Raw genomic sequence first — 20,338 nt, forward strand, 5'->3', positions numbered from 1 at the left:
GACTGTTGGACTGTCTGGTTGTCATCTTCACTCTTTCTGCTGCTTTAATATAAGTACAGACAGATAATAAATCTATTGTTCCAAAAAAAAAAAAAAAAAATCTACCACTCCCTCTGCCAACAAGTTTGGCCTAAGTGAAGCTCACCCCTTAATACACATCACATTCAAACTTCAGAACAAATATGAAAGGATGTCATTGTGTACATACTGTCACACAGAGCCCTTCTCAGCTGAAGTTCCCACTGCTCGGCCCACAACTCCCTTGAATGGATCTGCACTCAATAACACTCCACAGACTAGTGGGGAGAATGGGGATATATACATGTCAATAAATCTTCTCCATGTTACGACACACAATGTTTGACATTTTCTTGATTTGAGGCCACACATGGACCAGTGCAACAGCAGCAATACTACATCTTGACACACAGCCATTCAGCTGATCCAGCTTAGCCTCTCGGCCATCTCATTACTACATAGCATCTGCTTAGTGTGGCTGCAGGCACGCGCACACACACGACCGCCCACACATTCAGATCTTTACATCAGACAGAATCTGCTGACACAACTGCTAGTCTAACAAATCACAAGGCAATTTGTGTATCTTCAAAACATTCTGCTTTATTACAGAAAATCCTCAGATTTACACTAGTTTCAAAGAGGTACATTCAGCTTGGAGGTTTGGAGTGTTGAAGCTGGAGACTCAAAAGGCTGGAGGTGACACAGTGTTCCTGCCTGAGGTGCCTGAAGGTGCTCGCCCTCCAAAAGCAGGTCCACAACCACAGAGCCTCTTGCTGTTTTACTTTTTTCTTTTTTTTTCCCATTTTCATTTTTTTTTTTTTTTTTAGAAAAAGTGGCTGGAAAAATGTTGCATTAAAAATACAATCCATTCATTTTAATGTTTCATTTAGACAGGCAAAATATTAGATTTAAACATATTATAAGCTCTGAAAATAGCATTTACAATGTCACTTAAAAGTTTCTTAATTTTAACAAAGCAGGCAGCCCCTCTTCACAAACTGAATCTCTGACATGGTGCCATCTGAAGATGACAAGACAAAGAGTAGAAAATAGACTTTCCCCCTTTCCCCAAACTAAATGAACTTAACAGAAACAATGCAGAAAGGCATAAGTTTCAACCGAGGTTAACTCAACATAATTCTTAAATCACAATCATAATATTATGACTACATTTTCCATTCTCTAGTATATTTGCTATATCTGGCTTAAGTCAGGGTTAAATATAGAATGATGGAATTTAGCAAAGATCAGTGAAGCATAAAATCACCCCACTCTCAGAATGTACAACAGCTGGAAACTAAAATCAGAAACTATAACCTGCTCTGAGGTTGTATTAGCAGAGTTGGGAGTTTGTTGAAAGGGGCTGCTTGTCTTCGTAAACACAACAAAGACTGTCAAATGGGATTTGATTGAGCTCACATCATAATTGGAGCACAGCATGGCAACTTAATGAGCTCAACATTTTGCACAATAAAAATATTCGTGTAATAAAAAATATAACATTTGTGAATAAAATTACACTTAATAAATATGTCTACTAGATTATGTATGCTTGTGGGGCAAACATGGAAAATATATTTCAAAAGATTATCTAAAAGTGTGAGAAATAATGTTATGTTTAAATGGAATGTATGAAGCACTACATCTAAGAGGTTAAAGAAGAAACAAGGGGCCAACCAGTCCAACCTGCTGGTCAGCACATCTGACCCAACAACAGAGAGTAGAGTCTCACAGTGGCTTCAGCTAGGCTGACTCTGCACATCTAAAGTTGGTTTATTTCAAATTCCAACTTCAGCTTATGAGACAAAATATGGAAACAATATAAGGAATATAATACCTCATTTAGGCTTTAGTGCATGTGTGCATATATGCATATAATGTGTGTGGGTTACTGGTTGTGTAATATATTCTATCTATCCAATGTGCATGTGTGTTCAGGCTTATATCAATGTGCCTTAGTGATTATATTCCAAATGAAGACACAAATTTCCTTACTAGTGCAGAAAATGTCTAACTGAACTACATCAACAAAGTTCAAGTAAATTTGGTCGTCATTACACACAGGCATTTGTGGCCATTCTCACCCAGTACATTTACACACACACATGCACACACAGGCCTGTCGCTTTCAGGTCACACTTAAGTGGACGCAATCTGATCGCACTGCGTTCATCTTTTTTGGCTTTGAGCAGATGCTAAAATACATCTCTAAGCTATATAGAGTACAGCACATATATTAATTTTTAATATTGGACTCTCTTACATGATCTCTGAGGCTGGAAGATTTACATCATGCTCCAAGCATTGTTTCAGTGCTGGAATATGCTTATAGTGATAGATTAAAGTTTTTAATCTATCACTCAATCAAATACAAATGCACACACACACACTTTTTTGGACTGAGCAGTAATATGGCCTCCATTAATCACTCCTATACATTAATATTCAATATGATTCAACAATATAATCAGAAACCACATAAATATCTGTAAACCCAAAAACTGTTCTAACAGTCTGTGTGCAGGTTAAACATGGACTGACAAAACATTCAGTAACTTTTCATCTTAAATAATTTGGATCCGTAGAGGAGCATATTCTCTATAACACAATCTTTAAAAAATGTAAAGTACGATAACCTCTTAAAGTATAGGTGGTGAGAAAAAAAAGGTTTGTGGAATACAGCGGCTGAACATCAGTGAAGTAAAGTCTGCTTATGAGCCATCTTTCATGCAGATGCATCATTCTTGGGGTGGATATAACAACCGTTAAAATAGTTGTAAAGAGCTACTGACACAGCAGCCGTGTATGTATTTATCCGTAAGCTAATTTTAAAAAAGTGAAAGAAAAAAATATCATGCCTGTCAATTGAGTAGATATTTTTTTTTAAAAAACTATGCAGGGCACTGCTCTGCAGGCATGCATAGGGCGGGTAGATGAGGAAGAATAGGACGGATAAGAAACAGTCAAATGACTTCTAAATCACCCCAAGTCAGCACATCTTTTTTTTTTCTTCTTTTTCTGGGGGTCGTCTGCTTCACCTCCTTTCAAATGGCTCTGGCTGGAACCCCAAAAGCAGCTGATGTTGCTGTGGAGTCTCAGCTGCCTTTTACTGGCGCTCCTTCAGGTGCTTGTAGGATAATGGTGTCACAGCTGCAATCTGAAAACAGCACATGTGGACAGACTTTAATTTATGCTTTCATCAAGAGCTAATGCTAGTAAGAAGGACAAGATGCCCTGAAATCATCTCAAATCATCAGAGGATAAGCAGTGATTGGCCAAACAGCATTACATACAGAAGGAACAACAATATTACAGTTTCCCTTCCACCATCAGTTGAAAAGCATTAGTAGCAAGAATGATCCAGACTTTAACCAAGTCAAATGATCTGCTGAAGCTCAGTGGGAAGATTTAAAAGGTAGGATTTGTCTCTACGTTTACCTGGATGTTTGTATGAGGCCACCATCTGACAGCTACAGGGAAAATAAAAATTCAGGTTAAAAAGTGAAAGCTGTTGCAAAAAGCCTGGTGCTCAGGGCCTGTTCAGACCTGCTGCTGACATGCATCCTGGAATACCTGATCAGGTCTGATAACTTTGGCCACATTCATAGGTGGTCCAAGATGGTTCCTGGAGACACATTCTGAGATCACCTACAAAGTTCTAAATCTGTCCTATCAATTATGGCAGTTGCCTTTTAATGAACCCAGAACAGTGGAAACAAGGACTGCTTTTTTCTTTCAAACCAGGAGACTCTATAGTAGGAGTAGGCAAGTTCATGCCTCGAACCACAATCTTGCAAGTTTTAGATATTTACCTGTTGCAACACACCCGATTAAAATTAATGAGTCACTGAGCAGAATTTGACTGGCTGCTGGATCCGTTTAATTTGAATCAGGTGTGTTGGAGGAAGAACATTTATTAACTTCTCCCATACAGTGTCTGTTCAACAACTAATTTTAAGGATTAGTCTGTAAATAATTCTTCACTAAATGCAGGTGCAGTGAATCTGAGGTGTGTTAAAGTCTAAATGATGTCGTTCAGTTACTGAATGTTTGTCATTTTTACAAAAAGACCTGCTGATGTCACGTTTCTTGCTCATCTGGGATGTAAGCCATGTTTATTTGTATACAGAGTGGGTAAATGACATCTGATCACGAGCACTCGTGACTCATGGGGAGATGCACTGTAACACCATAGGACAAACATATTTAACCCTGTTAACTTATGAGTTTAACTTGGATGCATGTTAGCATCAAATGTGAACAACCTCTAATGCAGTCGGTGACCCTGGTGAATAGTGATGGAAAATTGTGACCATTCTCCACAGCAAACCTTCAGGGGGCAGACAAAAGATAGAAAGAAAGATAAATACACTAACACCTGTAAGAATTTGACAAAATGCTTTATAAGTGCACAATAAGGTGCAAATATCCTTTTTATTCACAGCTAGTGTATCCTGGAATTACACTGTACTGTACATTACTTAAAGCCCAAAAATGTCCTCCATATTTTGTTCTATTGATTTTATTTAATGTTAGATATTTTATTGTCTGCCCCCTGTAATGCAGCAGCATTCGGGTTGAGGTTACACCAATTTAACAACATGCACTGAGTTCAAGCATAGCATTCAGAAATGCATCCATCTGCACAGACAGTAACCAACACAGGTTTGGAAGTGCACATAAGAAACAACAACTAAACATGTAATCAAACCAGCTCTAGTTTTTCACACTGCCATGATAAGAAGACAAAACCCAACACCTCACACCCAGACACACCTAGAAAACAAGATGGACTGAAAGTAAAAAAGTTTGATAATGGCGTCAGAAGCACATGCAGGAGGTAATTTAAGCTGGGAATCCCAAGCTAGGCTGAAAGGAGCATGTGTCTGTACAACAACTTTGGGCCTAAAGATGCATTCATATGTTAAATAAATGCACAGCTTGACAATTAACAAAAACATTGACACAAAACAAAGAAAAATTATGCACCTCTTCAGCCAGCCTATATCAGCTTAAACAACACATAAGAACAGACTAGACCCCATTGAAAATGGCGTTATGCCTTTGATTTTCTTGTTAAAAATTCAAAGAGTTAGAGACCAGAACAGCTGGAGGGGTTTTCTGAAGTCATTTGATTGGCTTGAATGGCCTGAAAGTTGGCTGGTACCTGTTTAAATGACAGCATTGGACTCATCTGAAAAGGTTCTCATGAGCAGGGGCCTGGCTGAAGACTGAGGAGACGGGAGGCCCCCTGTACTCGACTGAACCAGCTTCTTCTAGAGGGAGCGAGGCAAGAGACACCAGTGACGTCACTACGCTGACAAACAAACACGTCGTCTGGTGGTCTCTCGCCCTCACAGACATAAATATTCACAAACATACATTCACAAAGATTTCAAAAGTGGACAGGCGGACATTGGACAATGAGAATCAGTCCAAGTACCTTTCTAAACTTATTTTTCAGAAGCCTTAACTTCATCAAATGGTCAACCTGTGACATATCTGCTTTCCATACATATTTCTAATTTGAATTAATAAAACACACAAAGAGACACAATGCAGGGGCCTGCAGGAACTGTGCTGAGGATCCAGGATGAGGTTGTGGCCTCGAGCTTCATGCAGATAAGTTGGGGTGCTTTGATGTGCTGCAGTCACTTGACTGGACATGCGGAGGCAGCAGGCATTGGAGCAGCACAGGCAGCTGGGAGGAGACATTGACTGCTACAACTGGACAGACAAGGATGGATGACTGACTACACACTTTCAGCACAGACACCCCATCCTACTCCACACTGCTGGCAAAGCTGGGCATGTGCCATTCCACCCAATTTACCACAACTAAAGAACAGCAATCGGGTTAAGGTTTAAAATGCAGCCTTCCAAAGATAGCATTGCTGAGGTTATAATTTGACTTTATATGTCCAACAGAGTGGGACTATGATATAAATCTATAGCGCACCAGCCCGAGTTACTTTGTAGCATAAGGAAAGAATCTGACAGTGGGAGAGGAAGGACAGAACAGGTAGGAAACCCCCAAGTTTCCAAGCACACAGAAATTCCTCAAGAGAGAAAGAAATTTAAGTACAAATGCTGACAGAGGAAAAAAAAGAGACCTCAGTCACTCCATGAGAAGCTGTGAGTGCTAACGGTCTGTGACAACATGAAGATAGTGGAAGTCCCCGAGGAAGGAAGGCGATGTTTCATCTTTAGGTAGGACAGTCCAGAGAGAAGAGAAAAAATAAAGAGAGTTGAAAAAGATAAGAGTGCAACACAGTGCAGCAGCAGTTAGGAAAACAAAGTTGAAAAAGTAGAAAATGAGCAAAAACAAGGTTTTGAGATGTTATAAAATAAAAAAAGCCAAAAACCCCTCCATAGGGAAACTTGTCAATATATATATATACTCACACACGGGTGCTCATATAATATCATGAAAAAGTTTATTTCAGTAATTCCATTCAAAAAGTGAAACTTGTAGTAGATTAGATATAGATATAGATAGATAGATCTATCTCTATCTATCTATATATCTAGAGATATATATATATCCATATATGTATTTATATACATATTCATATATATATATATATATATATATATATATATATATATATATATATATATATATACATATATATATATATATATACATATATATATATATATATATATACATATATATACATATATATACACATATATATACATATATATATATATATATATATATATACATATATATATACACATATATATATATATATATATATATTTGTGTGTGTGTGCTCCCTGTGTGTTTGGATGTTAGCTGTTATTGACCTTTAGCGTATTTCATTTGCATAGAATGTGTGATCGGATTTTCTCCCATATCTTCTACCCTATTTTTAACCTATTTTTAAGTTCAGGAGGGTGTAAGAGTAACAGTTCTCTTTAACTCTATATTGCTCCAGATGCATGACTAGCTAATTTTACAGTTACCCATGATGAAAGGCTTTGCTTTATATGGCTCCCGTTACCATCATCCAATCAAGCTGTTAAAATCTATTTAGAAATGCACTAAGACTTGGTTTCAACAAGCAACATAAAAGGCATGAGCAACAAAAGGTTAAACTGTTAAAACAGGTTTAAGTAAAGAGGGTGTCTGCACTTTAAATCAGGGGGATTTCTTTTGCAGAGCCTCTTTCTTGAGTGGATCAAGGAGTAGTGGTCATCTAGCTGTCCAAAAAGTCACTGACCACTCTGGTTAAAGATGACAATCGCTATTCATTGATGAACAAAGGAGAAAAGACACCTTACCCCCACAAACTAAAGTGGGGCCTACGGGCAAAAGGAAGAGTGTAGAAGAGTGCAATTGTGTGTGTATGTCTGTTTCAGCTGTACCTGTCGAGCGTGGGGTCCGCGGGGCTTGCGGAAAACCACAAGCAAGATCTCTGGCAGTAAGCTGAGCAGAATGAGTAAGATGATGACCAGCCAAGCTGACACTGAGCTCAGCATGTTGGCGAATACAAAATACAATCTCTGCTGCTTCAGGAAAGGCCTGCAGGAGAGGCAACACTTTAGTTCATACTGTTGTTTGGATCTAACACAAATAAGAAAAGTATGGGGGAAAAAAAAGTGATTTTTGTTTTTTCATCTTGAATTGTTGCTAACCATATTATTCCTCCCCAGAAAAAGCTGAAAAACACGTAGAAAGCCAGGGAACCCCAGATTACAAAGTGGTTGATCCATGTCCAATGCCGTGTGTCCAGCGCCAGCTGGAAAAGTGGATAAAAGTCACTTAAAGCATGTGTTTCAAGCCAGAAAACATTAGGCAAAAGTCAGTGTTGAGTAAAACCTCTATTGTAAGCCTAAACACTACACGTTTCCATAAAGTCAGAGTAAAGCAAAATCAGTTATTTGCATTGAAACGTGTTGGACAACAGATGCTAATATGCTAAAGGAAGGAGAAGTGTGTTGAAATACTCAGCACATACTTGTATTTCTGCTTTACTCAGACTTTAAACAACAGGGTGCAAGCTTACCTTTAAAGTTACAGTAAAGACCAGAACAGTGAAAACAATCGTTCCATATGACCAGTTCCCAAAAACCTGGAGACAAACATGACAAAGAGGATGTACTAAACAGACTGTGAATTATTTCACTTCCTATTCATTTAGAAGGTGATTAAAACAAACCTGGCCATTATCTTGCAAGGCTGGATTCCTGAACAAATACCAAACACCAAAGAAGAAGAGCAAACCATGGAAGACTCCGAGTGAGGTCCAGTAGAGGAAAGGTGCCCACCGTAACATGGCGTTCTTCGCAATCTCTCTGGAATTAAAATAAATAAAAAAAAAAAAAAAAAGGACTTTAATTGAAGATGAACAAAGTCATTATTTTATGCCTTGCTGATAACTTATGAAAGAAGGAAATGATAAAAAATTTGAGTGATTATGAACAACTATCCCACCCCAAAAATAATGAGAACTGAAACTAAACTAAAATGTTTCATTTTAAGTGTAATTCATGCTACTTTCTTATAAAGCAAGATTACTGTCCAGAGCAAAAGTTATAATCAATATCAGTAGATTTCATAAAAGGGTAAAATGTTAAATGGGACAACATTACTACTTCATTTCTAAATGCTCAACAAAAAACAGCAACTACAGGTTGCACAGCTAAATCTACCATATACTGAAATGCACACAAGGATAAAGAAATGATTCCTAAGTTCACCTGTAGAGGGTAGCATTGTCCAGGAGAACCTCAACACAAATGTGCTGCTCCAAAAGGCTATACGCCAGGATGGGCATAGAGGTGAAGCAGATGTTGTACATCGTCAGATAGGCTGCATCATACAGGGGCTGGGGACGATGGGAGGAAGGGAAGGATGGGAGGGAGGGATGGGGCAACCAGGGATTAATATCATGGAGAGGACCAAACTCAGACACACCAGCATAACTTGCACACAGTGGGTCACACAGGCAAGCTGGTAAATATCTTTCATGTACTTATGAAAGATCTGACAATGAGCACAAGTGAAAACAAAAATCTACCTCCACCTTTATGAAGTATAAAAAAATTAATTAGCTTACATAGTACATTTGCTATCTTATTAATGGATATTCCCAGATGGTGTTTTTAATATGAACATAATACCAGAAACACAATGAATATAAACACAAAAGTCATATCTAATGTACAAGTAAATTAATCCATGTGCTCTACATATTTTTTAGCAATGTGACAAAACACACAGATAAAGACTGCAACATCTTTATGCAATTTATCTGAGCAGCAGAACTGGACATGAAAGCAATATTTCAACATATCTCATACATTCCTGGGGCAAAAAGGGAGGGAAAATATGAGGAAAAGAGTGTGGTATCCAGGAGGGGGCGTGGATTTAAGAGGCTCTGCCTCTTTTCATGTTCAGAACATGTCTGAACCTCAACAGCACATGGGACATACTTACTTGCTGGGAATATCCACAGAAGAACTGGTACAAAAACTGGGGCAAGATAAAGCACAGATTCTGCATATGAAGAAAGAAAGAAAAGAATAGATTTACTCAGGTTGATTTAAGTTGTCAAACAGAATTCTTATGAGCATAAAAAGTTTAATTTGATTATTAATATAAAAAAAATCTGTTTAATAAGTCTGAATAACTTCTGACCCATCAGCATGATGTTTAAAAAAAGTATCTGTCTGTCTTACCTTGTAAAAGAAATATTGCACTAAGTGTGCAATGCGAACATAGTAAAGATGCCCATGAGCCAACAAAAGTTTCTTGAGGTGCTTGAGTTTGGGTATGGCATAATCACTGTTTCTCACTGCCTGTCGACCCTCCTTACCCTTAATGCCTGAAACAACAACACCAAAAAGATGACAAGTTACCTTATATAGAAGACCACAATTACCCATATGAAAGTCTTAATCAGTAATTTCTTACCAATACCAACATGTGCTTCCAAAATCATACTGACATCATTGGCTCCATCTCCAATGGAAAGGGTAATTGGGTTGCCTTTAGAGTTCTTCACCATTTTCACTATCTATTTATTGAGCAGACAGAGGTGGGAAAACCTGTTACCATGCATTCACTGTTAATGTGAACCTTTCCTTTTAAATTTAACAATTAGTGACCCATTTCCACACTTTAACTGGTCTGACCTGTGCCTTCTGTAAAGGAGCCATACGGCAGCAGAGCACAGCTGTGCAGTTTTGACAGATCTGTAGAAACAGATTCTTGTAGAGACTTGAGTTGGATTCAGAGGATGAGTTTAGCACCATTGATAAAGAGGCTCCATCTATGATAAAACCATAATCGTGGTTGGCTACAGACCAACTCCTACAACATAAAGAGAAAAAACAAAACAGGTTAGAGCTTGATCATATCTAATAATGGGCCAAGATTGTTTCAGTCTAAGTACCAACCTGGTGACGCCTGCCTTTACTGGTGGTGCCTCCTGTACTGCTTTCTTATGGTACTCAAGCAAAAGGTCATGCAATCGTTCCTCTCGTCTCCTCCCTCCATCTTCTAGAGTACGCAGCGTTAGTTCCAAAAGCTCTGTGTTTCTCTGGAACAACCTACAAGCGTAACAGGTGGATTTTGCGGTCTCCATCTTGTCCCCTGTTAGGACCCAAACTTTCATACCTGCTCCCTGCAGAGCTTCCATTGTCTCTGCAGCCTCCTCTTGAAGTCTTCAGAGTACAAAAAAAAAGGCATGATACATAAGATCACAATCCACTAACTCTGAGGCATTACCACCAACAAGCTAAAAATAAACATTTAACAGGTAAACAACCACAGAAATCAGGGTTCAACTTTTTATTTATTTATTTACTATATTTTTCAGATTAAATGCAATAAACTCATCCAATTTAATCAATTTCTTTACTCATCCTGTATGTATTCTCTCATTTTTGTAATTATAAAACATGTTGAAAACAATCTTGGACAAATCTTAGAATCTTGTATCGTAGAGCACTACAACCACAAGGTGGCGGCATGAGCTTACATTTACAAAGCTCTGGTGAAGAGGACTTAGAAATAGGATTAAAATAAGAAAAGATGAGTTATCTGGTAGCATGTAACAAAGGGCTGAAGGACTGCTGCAAAACACCTGCAGAGGGATGAATCAATTAATAAAGAGAAGAGAGAGAAAGCAGTCTGGTTACAATATGTTGTGTTGTTACCCACCGATCTTCTACAGCAGTAGCTCCTATTAGACTCATTCCAGTCTCCACTTGGTTGTAAACAGCCATGAGCTTCTCTTCTCTGTCCTGCAGAGCCAGTCTAGCTTCCCTTAATCCTGCATCTGCCTGGGCGTACTCCTCTGCGCTAAGACACTTGTAGGCCACACACAGTGTGCGATAACCCTCCTGAACAGCAAAATAGGAAGCGTTACTATAAGAAAACACTGTTTTTTATTCTGTAAAATCCCTATAGTAGTTTTGACATTAAGCAAAATTAGATGCTTTGCACCCACTGTTGCATTACGTTCCACATGCAATCGTATCCTTTCAACCTCCTCCTGTCTGACTCGAGGGAAGATGGAAGAGTCTGCCCCCTTACAGAAAAGCAGTGTATCACCTGGGCACAAAAATACACAATAATACATGCAGCTGAGGACAAAAAAATCAAAAGTTGATTTGATAAATAAGACAGTAGTCTCAAGCTCACCTAATTTAGATCTGACTATTACGCTCATACGCCTTCTAACTGGGTCAAAGTTCAATACGTGGAGAAGCTCATACCTGCAAAAGGTGTAAAATGCAGACAAATTAAATAACCAGTATATATTTGACAAGAAAAATGTTATTCGAATCAAAAAGGTTCCTTTGTAATTACCAACTTACATTTCAACATCTTTGTTCCTGTTGAGAATTTTCATGGTTTTACTTTCAAGACCCAGAAATGTAAAGCCATACCTGCAGATGGAAACAAATCTCTAAATTTCAGACTTATGAGCTCATGTGCCATACAAAAGAAATGTAGCCTAGAAAAATGGCATTCTAAAGATAACACATTCTGTAAAATTCAAACTATCATCTACACTCATGTCAATTCAATGAGTCGTGACAGCCCGTCATACCTCATGGCACCCATGACCAGAGCAATCTCATCAGGTGAGGAAGCAATGAAGCCCACCTCCTCTTGCGGTGGATGAAGAGGTGCTAAACCATCCACCTGGTCTATCTTTCCATCCTCCTGGCCTTGACTCTGCTCTGTAGACTCCTTCACCTGGACTGTGTGACACAGACACAGTGCACGCAGAAACAGCTCCTCCCTCTCCTATTAACATAAAAACAACTTAATACATCACTTATACATAAACTACTCTGCTGGAAAATTATTTACAGCCACAGAGTGTCATATACAGTAGCTGGAGTTTAGATAAAGCTCTCGATTTATAGCCATTTGTCTAAATTGACTTCTTATCAAATTAACTGCTGAAATGCAACAGTGTGTTAATAGTCATCAGGTGTTCCTGTCAAACGCACACAGCCACCGTTTCCCCCTCTATGTTAACCGCATATGCTGGAGATGTCAAAGAGACTACACAAGGGTGACCTGCGAAGGGTCTTTCTGTGCAACGAGCTATGTAATGACCATATGTTAATGCTTGTGTGACTTTTACAACAGATGGAGGGACACCACAATACCCACCCTGCCAGCTTTCTGCTGCAGTTTGTTCACAGGTCCATCTGTGACGCAAAATCTGTCCAACTCGGAACTTGCGTCCTGGTACTTGTACTGGAAACCGTCAATGCAGCACTCTATGAACTCCATGTTATTCTGAGTGAGCGTGCCTGTCTTATCTGTGAAGACATACTCCACCTGGAGGAAATATGTTTGGGAGGAAGAAAAAAAAACACTTCAACTCTTCCAAACCCATAAAAATTTGGTTTCTCATTAACAGCTTCCAATAACAATATTGGCTGATAACATCCAGAAAGAATTACACTGCATTAATCGGTTTAACGGAGCATCACCTTGAAGTAATAGTCTGGAAAATGATGTATGACCGATAAGCAGGACTGTTTGAGCCAGATGTGTCAAAGTAAAATAATACAAGGACAACTGAAGACTAGCGGCATTTTTTATTTATTTTTTTTGCAGCATGCAGTTGTTTTCTTTCCCTCATTTGTATGTTTTTTAAGCAGTTGTCAACTTTAAGTGTTAGAAATTTTGTTTTGTTTTTTTTAAAAAACTGGGAAAAATGTATCCATTTTGATATTGTAAATGCTAACTTTAAATGATATTTATTCAAGGTACCACAGTCTTCAGCCAATCTGCACATCTGTCAGAGGCAGCTACAATACGGACATAAATCTTGTCAGAGAGCTTTGTGTATCCTTGTGTAGAGTAAATACCACATTTTTAAGCAGCACTTACTTGTCTGTGGACTTGATTCAAAATATTCATGCACATTACATCTTGATATATATGATATCAGACAGAATTTTCAACTTGTTACACCCAGATTGCAGCTTCAGTCTCATATCGACTCAAGTCCACATGAATTCTGTAGGGAAGGTGCTTGCTCCTTCTCAACTGAATTTCACATCATTTTAAGAAAGACACTGATGCACGGCCATGTCAATACGTTTTTTTGGTTTTTTTTTGGCTTGGGTTTTAAGATTGAATTAAAACAAAGTAAAAGCAGTTACACAGTAACAATGCCTCTAGAGGACGTTCATGTTAAATAAAATATCCTGGTTATAGCACACAACCTAAAAATACTGGACAACAACTTGACTATGGCATTAGCCAACCCCACAATTCTCACTGGCTTCAATAAAATCAGCCATCAATATCATACTTTCATATAAAAAAGCCAAACCAATCAGCCAACTCAGTGGAGTAGGCAGATTTAAAGGTATTGACCCAGGCAAGCTCATCTATTGAGCATGTATGGAACCTTCTCTCCTTGTGGACAAGGATAATACTCCACAGGGCAGGAATCAGACTGCTCTGGCTACCATCTTATGCATGATAATACACAAGTAGTTGCAGCTCAGAGGATGAGGAGAATTAATGGAGAAACTGTGTCAAATGAGAATCAAGTACACACATATACACCATCTTATGAAATTAGAGACATGGTGTGGGAATTTGTATACTGTCACATGCATTTTGAGCTTTTTCTAAATGTTAACTTTTACATGTTCTACTTGTATATTATTATTATAATACATGCTACACATTTGCCATATTTACTGCTTAGAGAATTAGTTTTATTTTATTTAAATATAAATATTTTTCTGTAGTCACTGAAGCTATTACACTATTTTTCAAAAGCTAAAATCTGTGGCGTTTCACTTTTTCTTATGTAAAAATGTAAGGATTTAAGAAAGACACAAACATGCATAGTTTACACAAAAAAGTGACAAAACCCATGTAATTTGCTCCGTCTGGCTGACCTGTCCGAGCTCCTCGTTGAGGTCCGACGTGTTGACCAGTGCCCCTTCCTCAATTTCAGGGTCAAAGAAATCTTTATCCCAACTGATGAAAAACGATCCTAAAAACTTTTGCATTTCAACTGTGACATACATGGACACTGGAATGATGAAGTTGAAGAGCACCATGAAGGACAAGAAGTCTGTGAACATCTTTAGGTACTGTTGAGAAAAAGAGAAAAAAAAACGGAGATGCAAGCATTTAGTTAAGCATGAACAGGACAAGAAGAAAATGGCCAATTTTGCTATACTATCCATTGGTAAAAATAATCCTTTAAAGAATATACAAGGCTTGAATCCTGATTGACATTGAAAGTTAGGGCGTGTTCACACTGAGCTGTTAGTTCAACTTTAAACAGAGCGCAGTCCGCTTCCACGGATAGTACGATTTGTTTGGTGCAGTGTTAACACCAACCACACTCTAATGTGGACCAAAGAAGCAGACTCTGGTCTGCTTGAAAGCCGGGGGCTTTGGTTCACTTGCAAACAGACTTTTCAGTGGACCAAACACAAATTGAGGTATTCCAAGCGCGATAAAGCATCAAGTAAAAGGAAATGATGCAGAGTACTGTTTGGGTAGGAGGAAATCCGAAGCCCACCGAAGGTCAATAAACCATATATGTTCTTCATACCACAGTATAATTAGGAACCTCAAGACCAGAGTCCTGCACAGGTCTGACCCACAGCCACCCGAACCAAACCCGGTTAGAATGACCAAACTCGACCTGTTGATCTCCCAGTGAAATCTTGATTTGACATAATGTATAACCCGCGACTTGACCCATTAACACATTAAGTTATTGTAAATACACCCCCATCCCTTTTTTACATTACTTTTCTTTATTCATTCATTTATTTATTTAATGTAATAGCATTATTATGTGTGAAAGTATCCCTCTTTTGGTCCTTGTCAACCTTGTCTTCTTCTTCCTGCTTTTTCATTAGTGATCAGTGGTTGTTTTGGAGAGTATCACCCTCTAGCGAGCAGTTGTTTTAGCTATCTGATGTCGGCCTGGTGATTTGGTCCACTTCCTTTTGTGTTTGAACACAAACCAAAGGAAGGTGAAACTTTTCGGAAATCCCTGTCCAGTTTAACAGAGTCCCCGAAACTTTCCTGGTGTGAATCACCTTCAAATTGGGTGATGTACCACATCTGATAAAATTTTGCATGTTCAAAATGAGTCCACAACATTTAAGGTAATCTCTACAACAAACAAACCAATGACATAACCTTCATTTGAAGCTGTGATGAAATCTTATCTAGTTATAGAATTTTGCACCATTCATCTGCATAGCAAACTCAAAAGTTCATGTACAGTAAGTAGGGGGATATTTGCTGGCAGGGTGGGGCGAACTAAATTTTAAACGATTGTGCTTCATAAGCACAGCCATACAACAATGTGTATCATCTAAAATCAGGATATGCATACATATTTCTTGTGTATATAAACATGCAACAAATGTGTTTATTTATGCACACCACAAATATAAAGGCATGACTGTGATCAAAATGTTTACAGTTAATTTAAAGCTAGACCAGAGGGCTAACAGCCAATGAAATAGGTCATGTCACAAAGTAGGTCAACAGTGGCCATTTACTGTTTTACTAGTGGATCAGAGGAGGTTAGTGCCTGTAAAATACTTTAATATTATGAATGGACAGTGAACTTAAAAGTTACATGAGAAACCCTTTATGGTTAAGTATTTATCACATTAACAGAGGGATGGTTCTTTCTGCAACATGCACCAGTAAAGTGGGGCATTTGCATTTGGCTGCTATTCCTGTGAAACTGCAGCATGCAGAGCTCCCAAATACAGCATCAGACTGAAAAACAAAAATCAATCAGACACCAGGACCAATGGGAGTCACCAAGTCAACAGTTTTGTTTTTTGTTTTGTTTGTTTTTTGTTTTTTACAAGAAAAAAAGAATAGAAATAGAAAATAGCTTGGACATCAGAAGAATAGTGGTGGATGATCACAGAACCCTTTAGTGGTGAAGCCAAACCCCTTCACAACATCCAGTCACAAATGGTTCACTACAAGATGCAAACCATTCATAAGCCAAACCCGCTCAAAGTAAACCAATTCTGAAAGAGCTTTATTTAGCATTATTTAAACAGAAACAGAATGACTGGAACGAAGTTTGATGAAGGTTTGGAGATACTCAGAGCTTGCATGACCCCACAGTGGCCGTGTTAAGGTATGTGTAGGCCTGTCACGATAACAAATTTTGCTGTGCGATAAATTTTCTCAGAAATGTTTGCAATAAGTGATAACATTGCACAAAGCGATAATGTTGTCATTTTGAGACCGTTTTCAACTAATATAATGACAATGCCATAATAATGTAAATACGCCCTTTCAAAGATCATTAAACTTTAATTTCTAAAGACCATTTTACACTGGAACTGGAAGGAATTTTAAACAACAAAAACAATAAATAAAATGGACTCTCAGTCTCATTAACAATGAATGAAAACCAAACACAACCAAAAACAAAAAGTATGATAGATAATAAAGTCTCTCTTCTGTAAACGAAATTGCCCTTCAAAATAATATATTAAATAAATATTAAACATGGAGCTCAGACAAGGAAAACTGGTAAAACTGCCAGTTAGTACCACTGTATTAAAAAAAATAGAAAAAAATATACTGCGCATCGTTGCTGTAGTCGGCATTGCTCTTGATGTGTATTTCGGCGTGAGAAATCGGAGGTTTAGCGTGAGAAGCCATTCAAATGCATGAGTCTCACGTAGGCCTGTCGCGATAAGCAATAAGTCAATTAATTGAACGATAAGAAAATAAGAGCACGATAAGTTTGCCGGCCGCGATAATTTTTTTTCGTCCCCCCTTTACCATAGACTGTGTATGACAATAGGTTTCACTATGGAGTATTTCGACTAAACGCTCTGGTTTCTTCCGGAGTGATCTCTCTAGTGTCACATTTGACTGCAGCATGTTGCAGCACGAGCCGGTAAGCCGCATTTGTTTTGCACGGCTGCCAACACGCAATGGCCGTGAGACTTGCGTATTTAAGTGGCTTCTCACGCTCTCGCGCTAAACCTCCGATTCTCATGCTGAAATATGTAAATAATAGATGCAAGCATCTCCTCTTTTATTTTTTCGCTGCTTCCCACATGTAAGCAGAACACACACATTCTAGCTTACGACGTCAGTACAAAGCCCCCACTTCCTGGTCTACCGTAATAACCCCTGTAATCCGCAGGCACATTACGCAAATAGAATCAGCCTATATACTACCGTATATGACAAAATACACATTAAGAGCAATGCCGGCTAATCGAGAGGTTTGGGAGGATTCCCGGTGGGCCGCATAACTTTTGGGCCGGTGTCCCGGCGTATGTGAATGTGGTATCCCAGCTAACTGCTGGGTTGTAGTTACTTATAAGGCCAACAGAGGGCAGAATGACTTTGTTTCACAAGCAGTAGATTTTGAAGAGCAGAAGAAGAACACGGGTTTTTGTTCGATGTAAAGTGCTGAAGTTTGGTTCGTCATTAAAACCGGCATGCTTGTCTACTTGTCTGGAGTTTATTTGAAGATGCAACAGTGAAAAAGGCGCTTTTATTTATTTAGTTTATTGACCTTTGAAAATGTGTACTTGCATTATTACGGCATATGTCACTATATTAGTTGAGAATGGTCTCAAAATGACACATTAGTGCTCTGCGCAATATTATCGTTTATCGCGATAATTTCTGAGAAAATTTATCGTACAGCTAAATTTGTTATCGTGACAGGCCTAGTCTCACGGTCAATGCGTGAGAGTTGGCAGCCCTGTAAACAAATGCGGCATACCGGCTGCACAGGTTAAGTGCTTCACCACGGTCTCGTGCTGCAACATGCTGCTGTCAAGTATGACACGAGAGTATTCAGTCGAGAAACTCCATAGTGAAACCTATTGTCATACACAGTCTGTAGTGGCAAACTCTGTGCGCTCATTTTTTCTTACCGTGCAATTAACTGACTTATTGCTTATCGCGACAGGCCTGGGTGTGAGCATTTGTGGTGTGATGTAACTAAAATAGATGAAATGACAGAAGCTGTAAGATTAATTTTGAAGTACAGGTAACTTGTAAAATCTACCTGTGAATCTCAGAACTGATCTAAACGTTACTGAGTAAGCTATACTTACTGGAAGCTAAACCAAAGGCAGATGAAATCTCAAACAGCCACAGTACAGGTCTGGTAAAGTTCAACCAGGACTTCACCGTAGTTAATGTGTGCCCTAAAATAGTTGCTATTTAATTTATTTTGTCCAATTAAAAGCTTAAAGTCTTAAGTTTAAAGCTTCAGTTTAAAGTTTAGCTTTAAGTTTAAAGTTTAGTTAAGCTTAAAGTTTAGGTCTTAAGCATTAATCAGGCTAAGCATTAATGATTCAGGATATGTTTTGGGTGTAGTGTTGCGACATACATAACCTGCTACTTATTATATCAACAAGAACAGGTACTTCAGTAGGTGTCAAAGACATGAGCTCACCATATTTGTGTCCTTCTCCCTCTGGGTTTTCTCGTTGTACCATGGCTCATCTTGTCCAGGCTTGCTCTGCCACACATATTTAAGAGTAGTGCAAACAAGTGCCTTGCTCACCAATATGCAAAGGTAAACTAGAAGAAAGGCATTGATGGACCTGAAAGTATAAGAGACCAAAGTACTGATTATCAAATGTATGTCTTGTATTTTTAAACTTCTCTTTAGCTTTTGCTTAAACTTACTTCTCCACAGCAGATCGTTTCTGAGATTTGCCTTGATAGTTAAGAGCCATTTTTGTCTCCATGCCAGTGTAAACTGCAACACCTTTTTGGAGAGAGAAATAAAATAGGGAAAGGGGAGGTCAGCATTTTACATATTGGACCATATTTGGGGATGTTATTCACAGTCATAATACCAATATCCTTCCCCTTACCACATATTTTCTGAGTATTCTTCAAAGTTGCCCCTTTCAAAAGTAGGTTTTCTGGACCCAAAGACCTGCACAATCACATCAGAAGATCAAACTGTTCAGTCATATACAAGCTGTGCAATCCACACACACCTCTATATTCTCTAAATGGAAACCTGGCAGGCAAGCTGGCATCCACTCTAAAATGTGCAGTGACAGTGTGCCTGCAGAGTGTTCTTGAGAAGGACACTGGCGTTTGTGTATATGGCCATTACAAAGAAGTCAATGATGAATACCACTGGGAGGGCTTTGGAAGTAGCGACTAAAACCCTGCCAAGCTGTTTTAATTTTAATGCTTGTCTGCAATGAATGATCAATGGAGTAGTGATTTGTTGGTGATGCAAAAGGAAACAAATGAGTGCTTAAGCAACTGTGTTTTGATTTTGCTCTCACTTAAAGTGGGTTAAGATGGTTGTGAATGAGACCGCTCACCTCACCGAAGGCTCATGGCTGTCTTTGTAGATGTGCACACGGCCAACAAATCTGGAACAAAATGTCATACATACTCAGTAACTAAAGTTGAACACAAAAGGCACAAGTGGTATGGAGGTTGTGCATTATTCATTCTTCTAATACTAGATACGGTTTAAAATTGTGGAATTAAAATCTATGCAGAGTTTATTATCTTTAAAGCTGCACAGATTTGGAGGTCCACTAATTACTGGTGGTCTGCCAGCAGGATGCAGTTATTTCTATTGACTCTGCATTGTACATCCGTAACACCACTCTGGCATCTAGTTAAACTACAGCATTCCTACTGCTTACCCCAAGGGGGAACCAAAAACTAGGGCTGGGTATCGTCACTAATTTCCTGAATCGATTCGATTCACAGCCTATTTCGATTTATGTGACAATCAAAATCAGTCATCTGGGAGTAATCAGATAATTGTAATAATATTGTAATCTGATATGA

General features: G+C 38.6%; 1 protein-coding gene across 9 annotated transcripts in view; it reads right to left on the bottom strand.

The window, feature by feature from the left end:
* Positions 1–2,910: 2,910 nt before the first annotated feature.
* Positions 2,911–20,338, bottom strand: part of atp11c (ATPase phospholipid transporting 11C) — a 46,488-nt gene continuing 29,060 nt past the window's right edge. Inside the window, exons 8-31 of one of the 9 annotated variants that reach the window (XM_041989913.1) lie at positions 19,858–19,908; positions 19,390–19,454; positions 19,199–19,280; positions 18,963–19,113; positions 14,428–14,625; positions 12,671–12,841; positions 12,096–12,295; positions 11,860–11,931; positions 11,684–11,757; positions 11,490–11,593; positions 11,201–11,382; positions 10,435–10,701; positions 10,171–10,348; positions 9,950–10,052; positions 9,715–9,860; positions 9,473–9,532; positions 8,734–8,861; positions 8,193–8,328; positions 8,040–8,105; positions 7,669–7,772; positions 7,399–7,555; positions 5,189–5,294; positions 3,460–3,491; positions 2,911–3,178 (exon numbers count right to left, since the gene is read on the bottom strand). In XM_041989913.1, coding sequence (XP_041845847.1) covers positions 5,193–5,294; positions 7,399–7,555; positions 7,669–7,772; positions 8,040–8,105; positions 8,193–8,328; positions 8,734–8,861; positions 9,473–9,532; positions 9,715–9,860; positions 9,950–10,052; positions 10,171–10,348; positions 10,435–10,701; positions 11,201–11,382; positions 11,490–11,593; positions 11,684–11,757; positions 11,860–11,931; positions 12,096–12,295; positions 12,671–12,841; positions 14,428–14,625; positions 18,963–19,113; positions 19,199–19,280; positions 19,390–19,454; positions 19,858–19,908 — 2,797 coding nt within the window. In that variant the 3' untranslated portion in view covers positions 2,911–3,178; positions 3,460–3,491; positions 5,189–5,192. Of the gene's footprint in view, positions 3,179–3,459; positions 3,492–5,188; positions 5,298–6,134; positions 6,226–7,398; positions 7,556–7,668; positions 7,773–8,039; positions 8,106–8,192; positions 8,329–8,733; positions 8,862–9,472; positions 9,533–9,714; positions 9,861–9,949; positions 10,053–10,170; positions 10,349–10,434; positions 10,702–11,200; positions 11,383–11,489; positions 11,594–11,683; positions 11,758–11,859; positions 11,932–12,095; positions 12,296–12,670; positions 12,842–14,427; positions 14,626–18,962; positions 19,114–19,198; positions 19,281–19,389; positions 19,455–19,857; positions 19,909–20,338 lie in introns of those variants that run through there. The other 8 variants (XM_041989911.1, XM_041989916.1, XM_041989920.1 and 5 more) reach the window with 8 other exon arrangements.

This window comes from Melanotaenia boesemani, chromosome 7, assembly GCF_017639745.1.
Source record: "Melanotaenia boesemani isolate fMelBoe1 chromosome 7, fMelBoe1.pri, whole genome shotgun sequence".
Lineage (NCBI taxonomy): Eukaryota > Metazoa > Chordata > Actinopteri > Atheriniformes > Melanotaeniidae > Melanotaenia > Melanotaenia boesemani.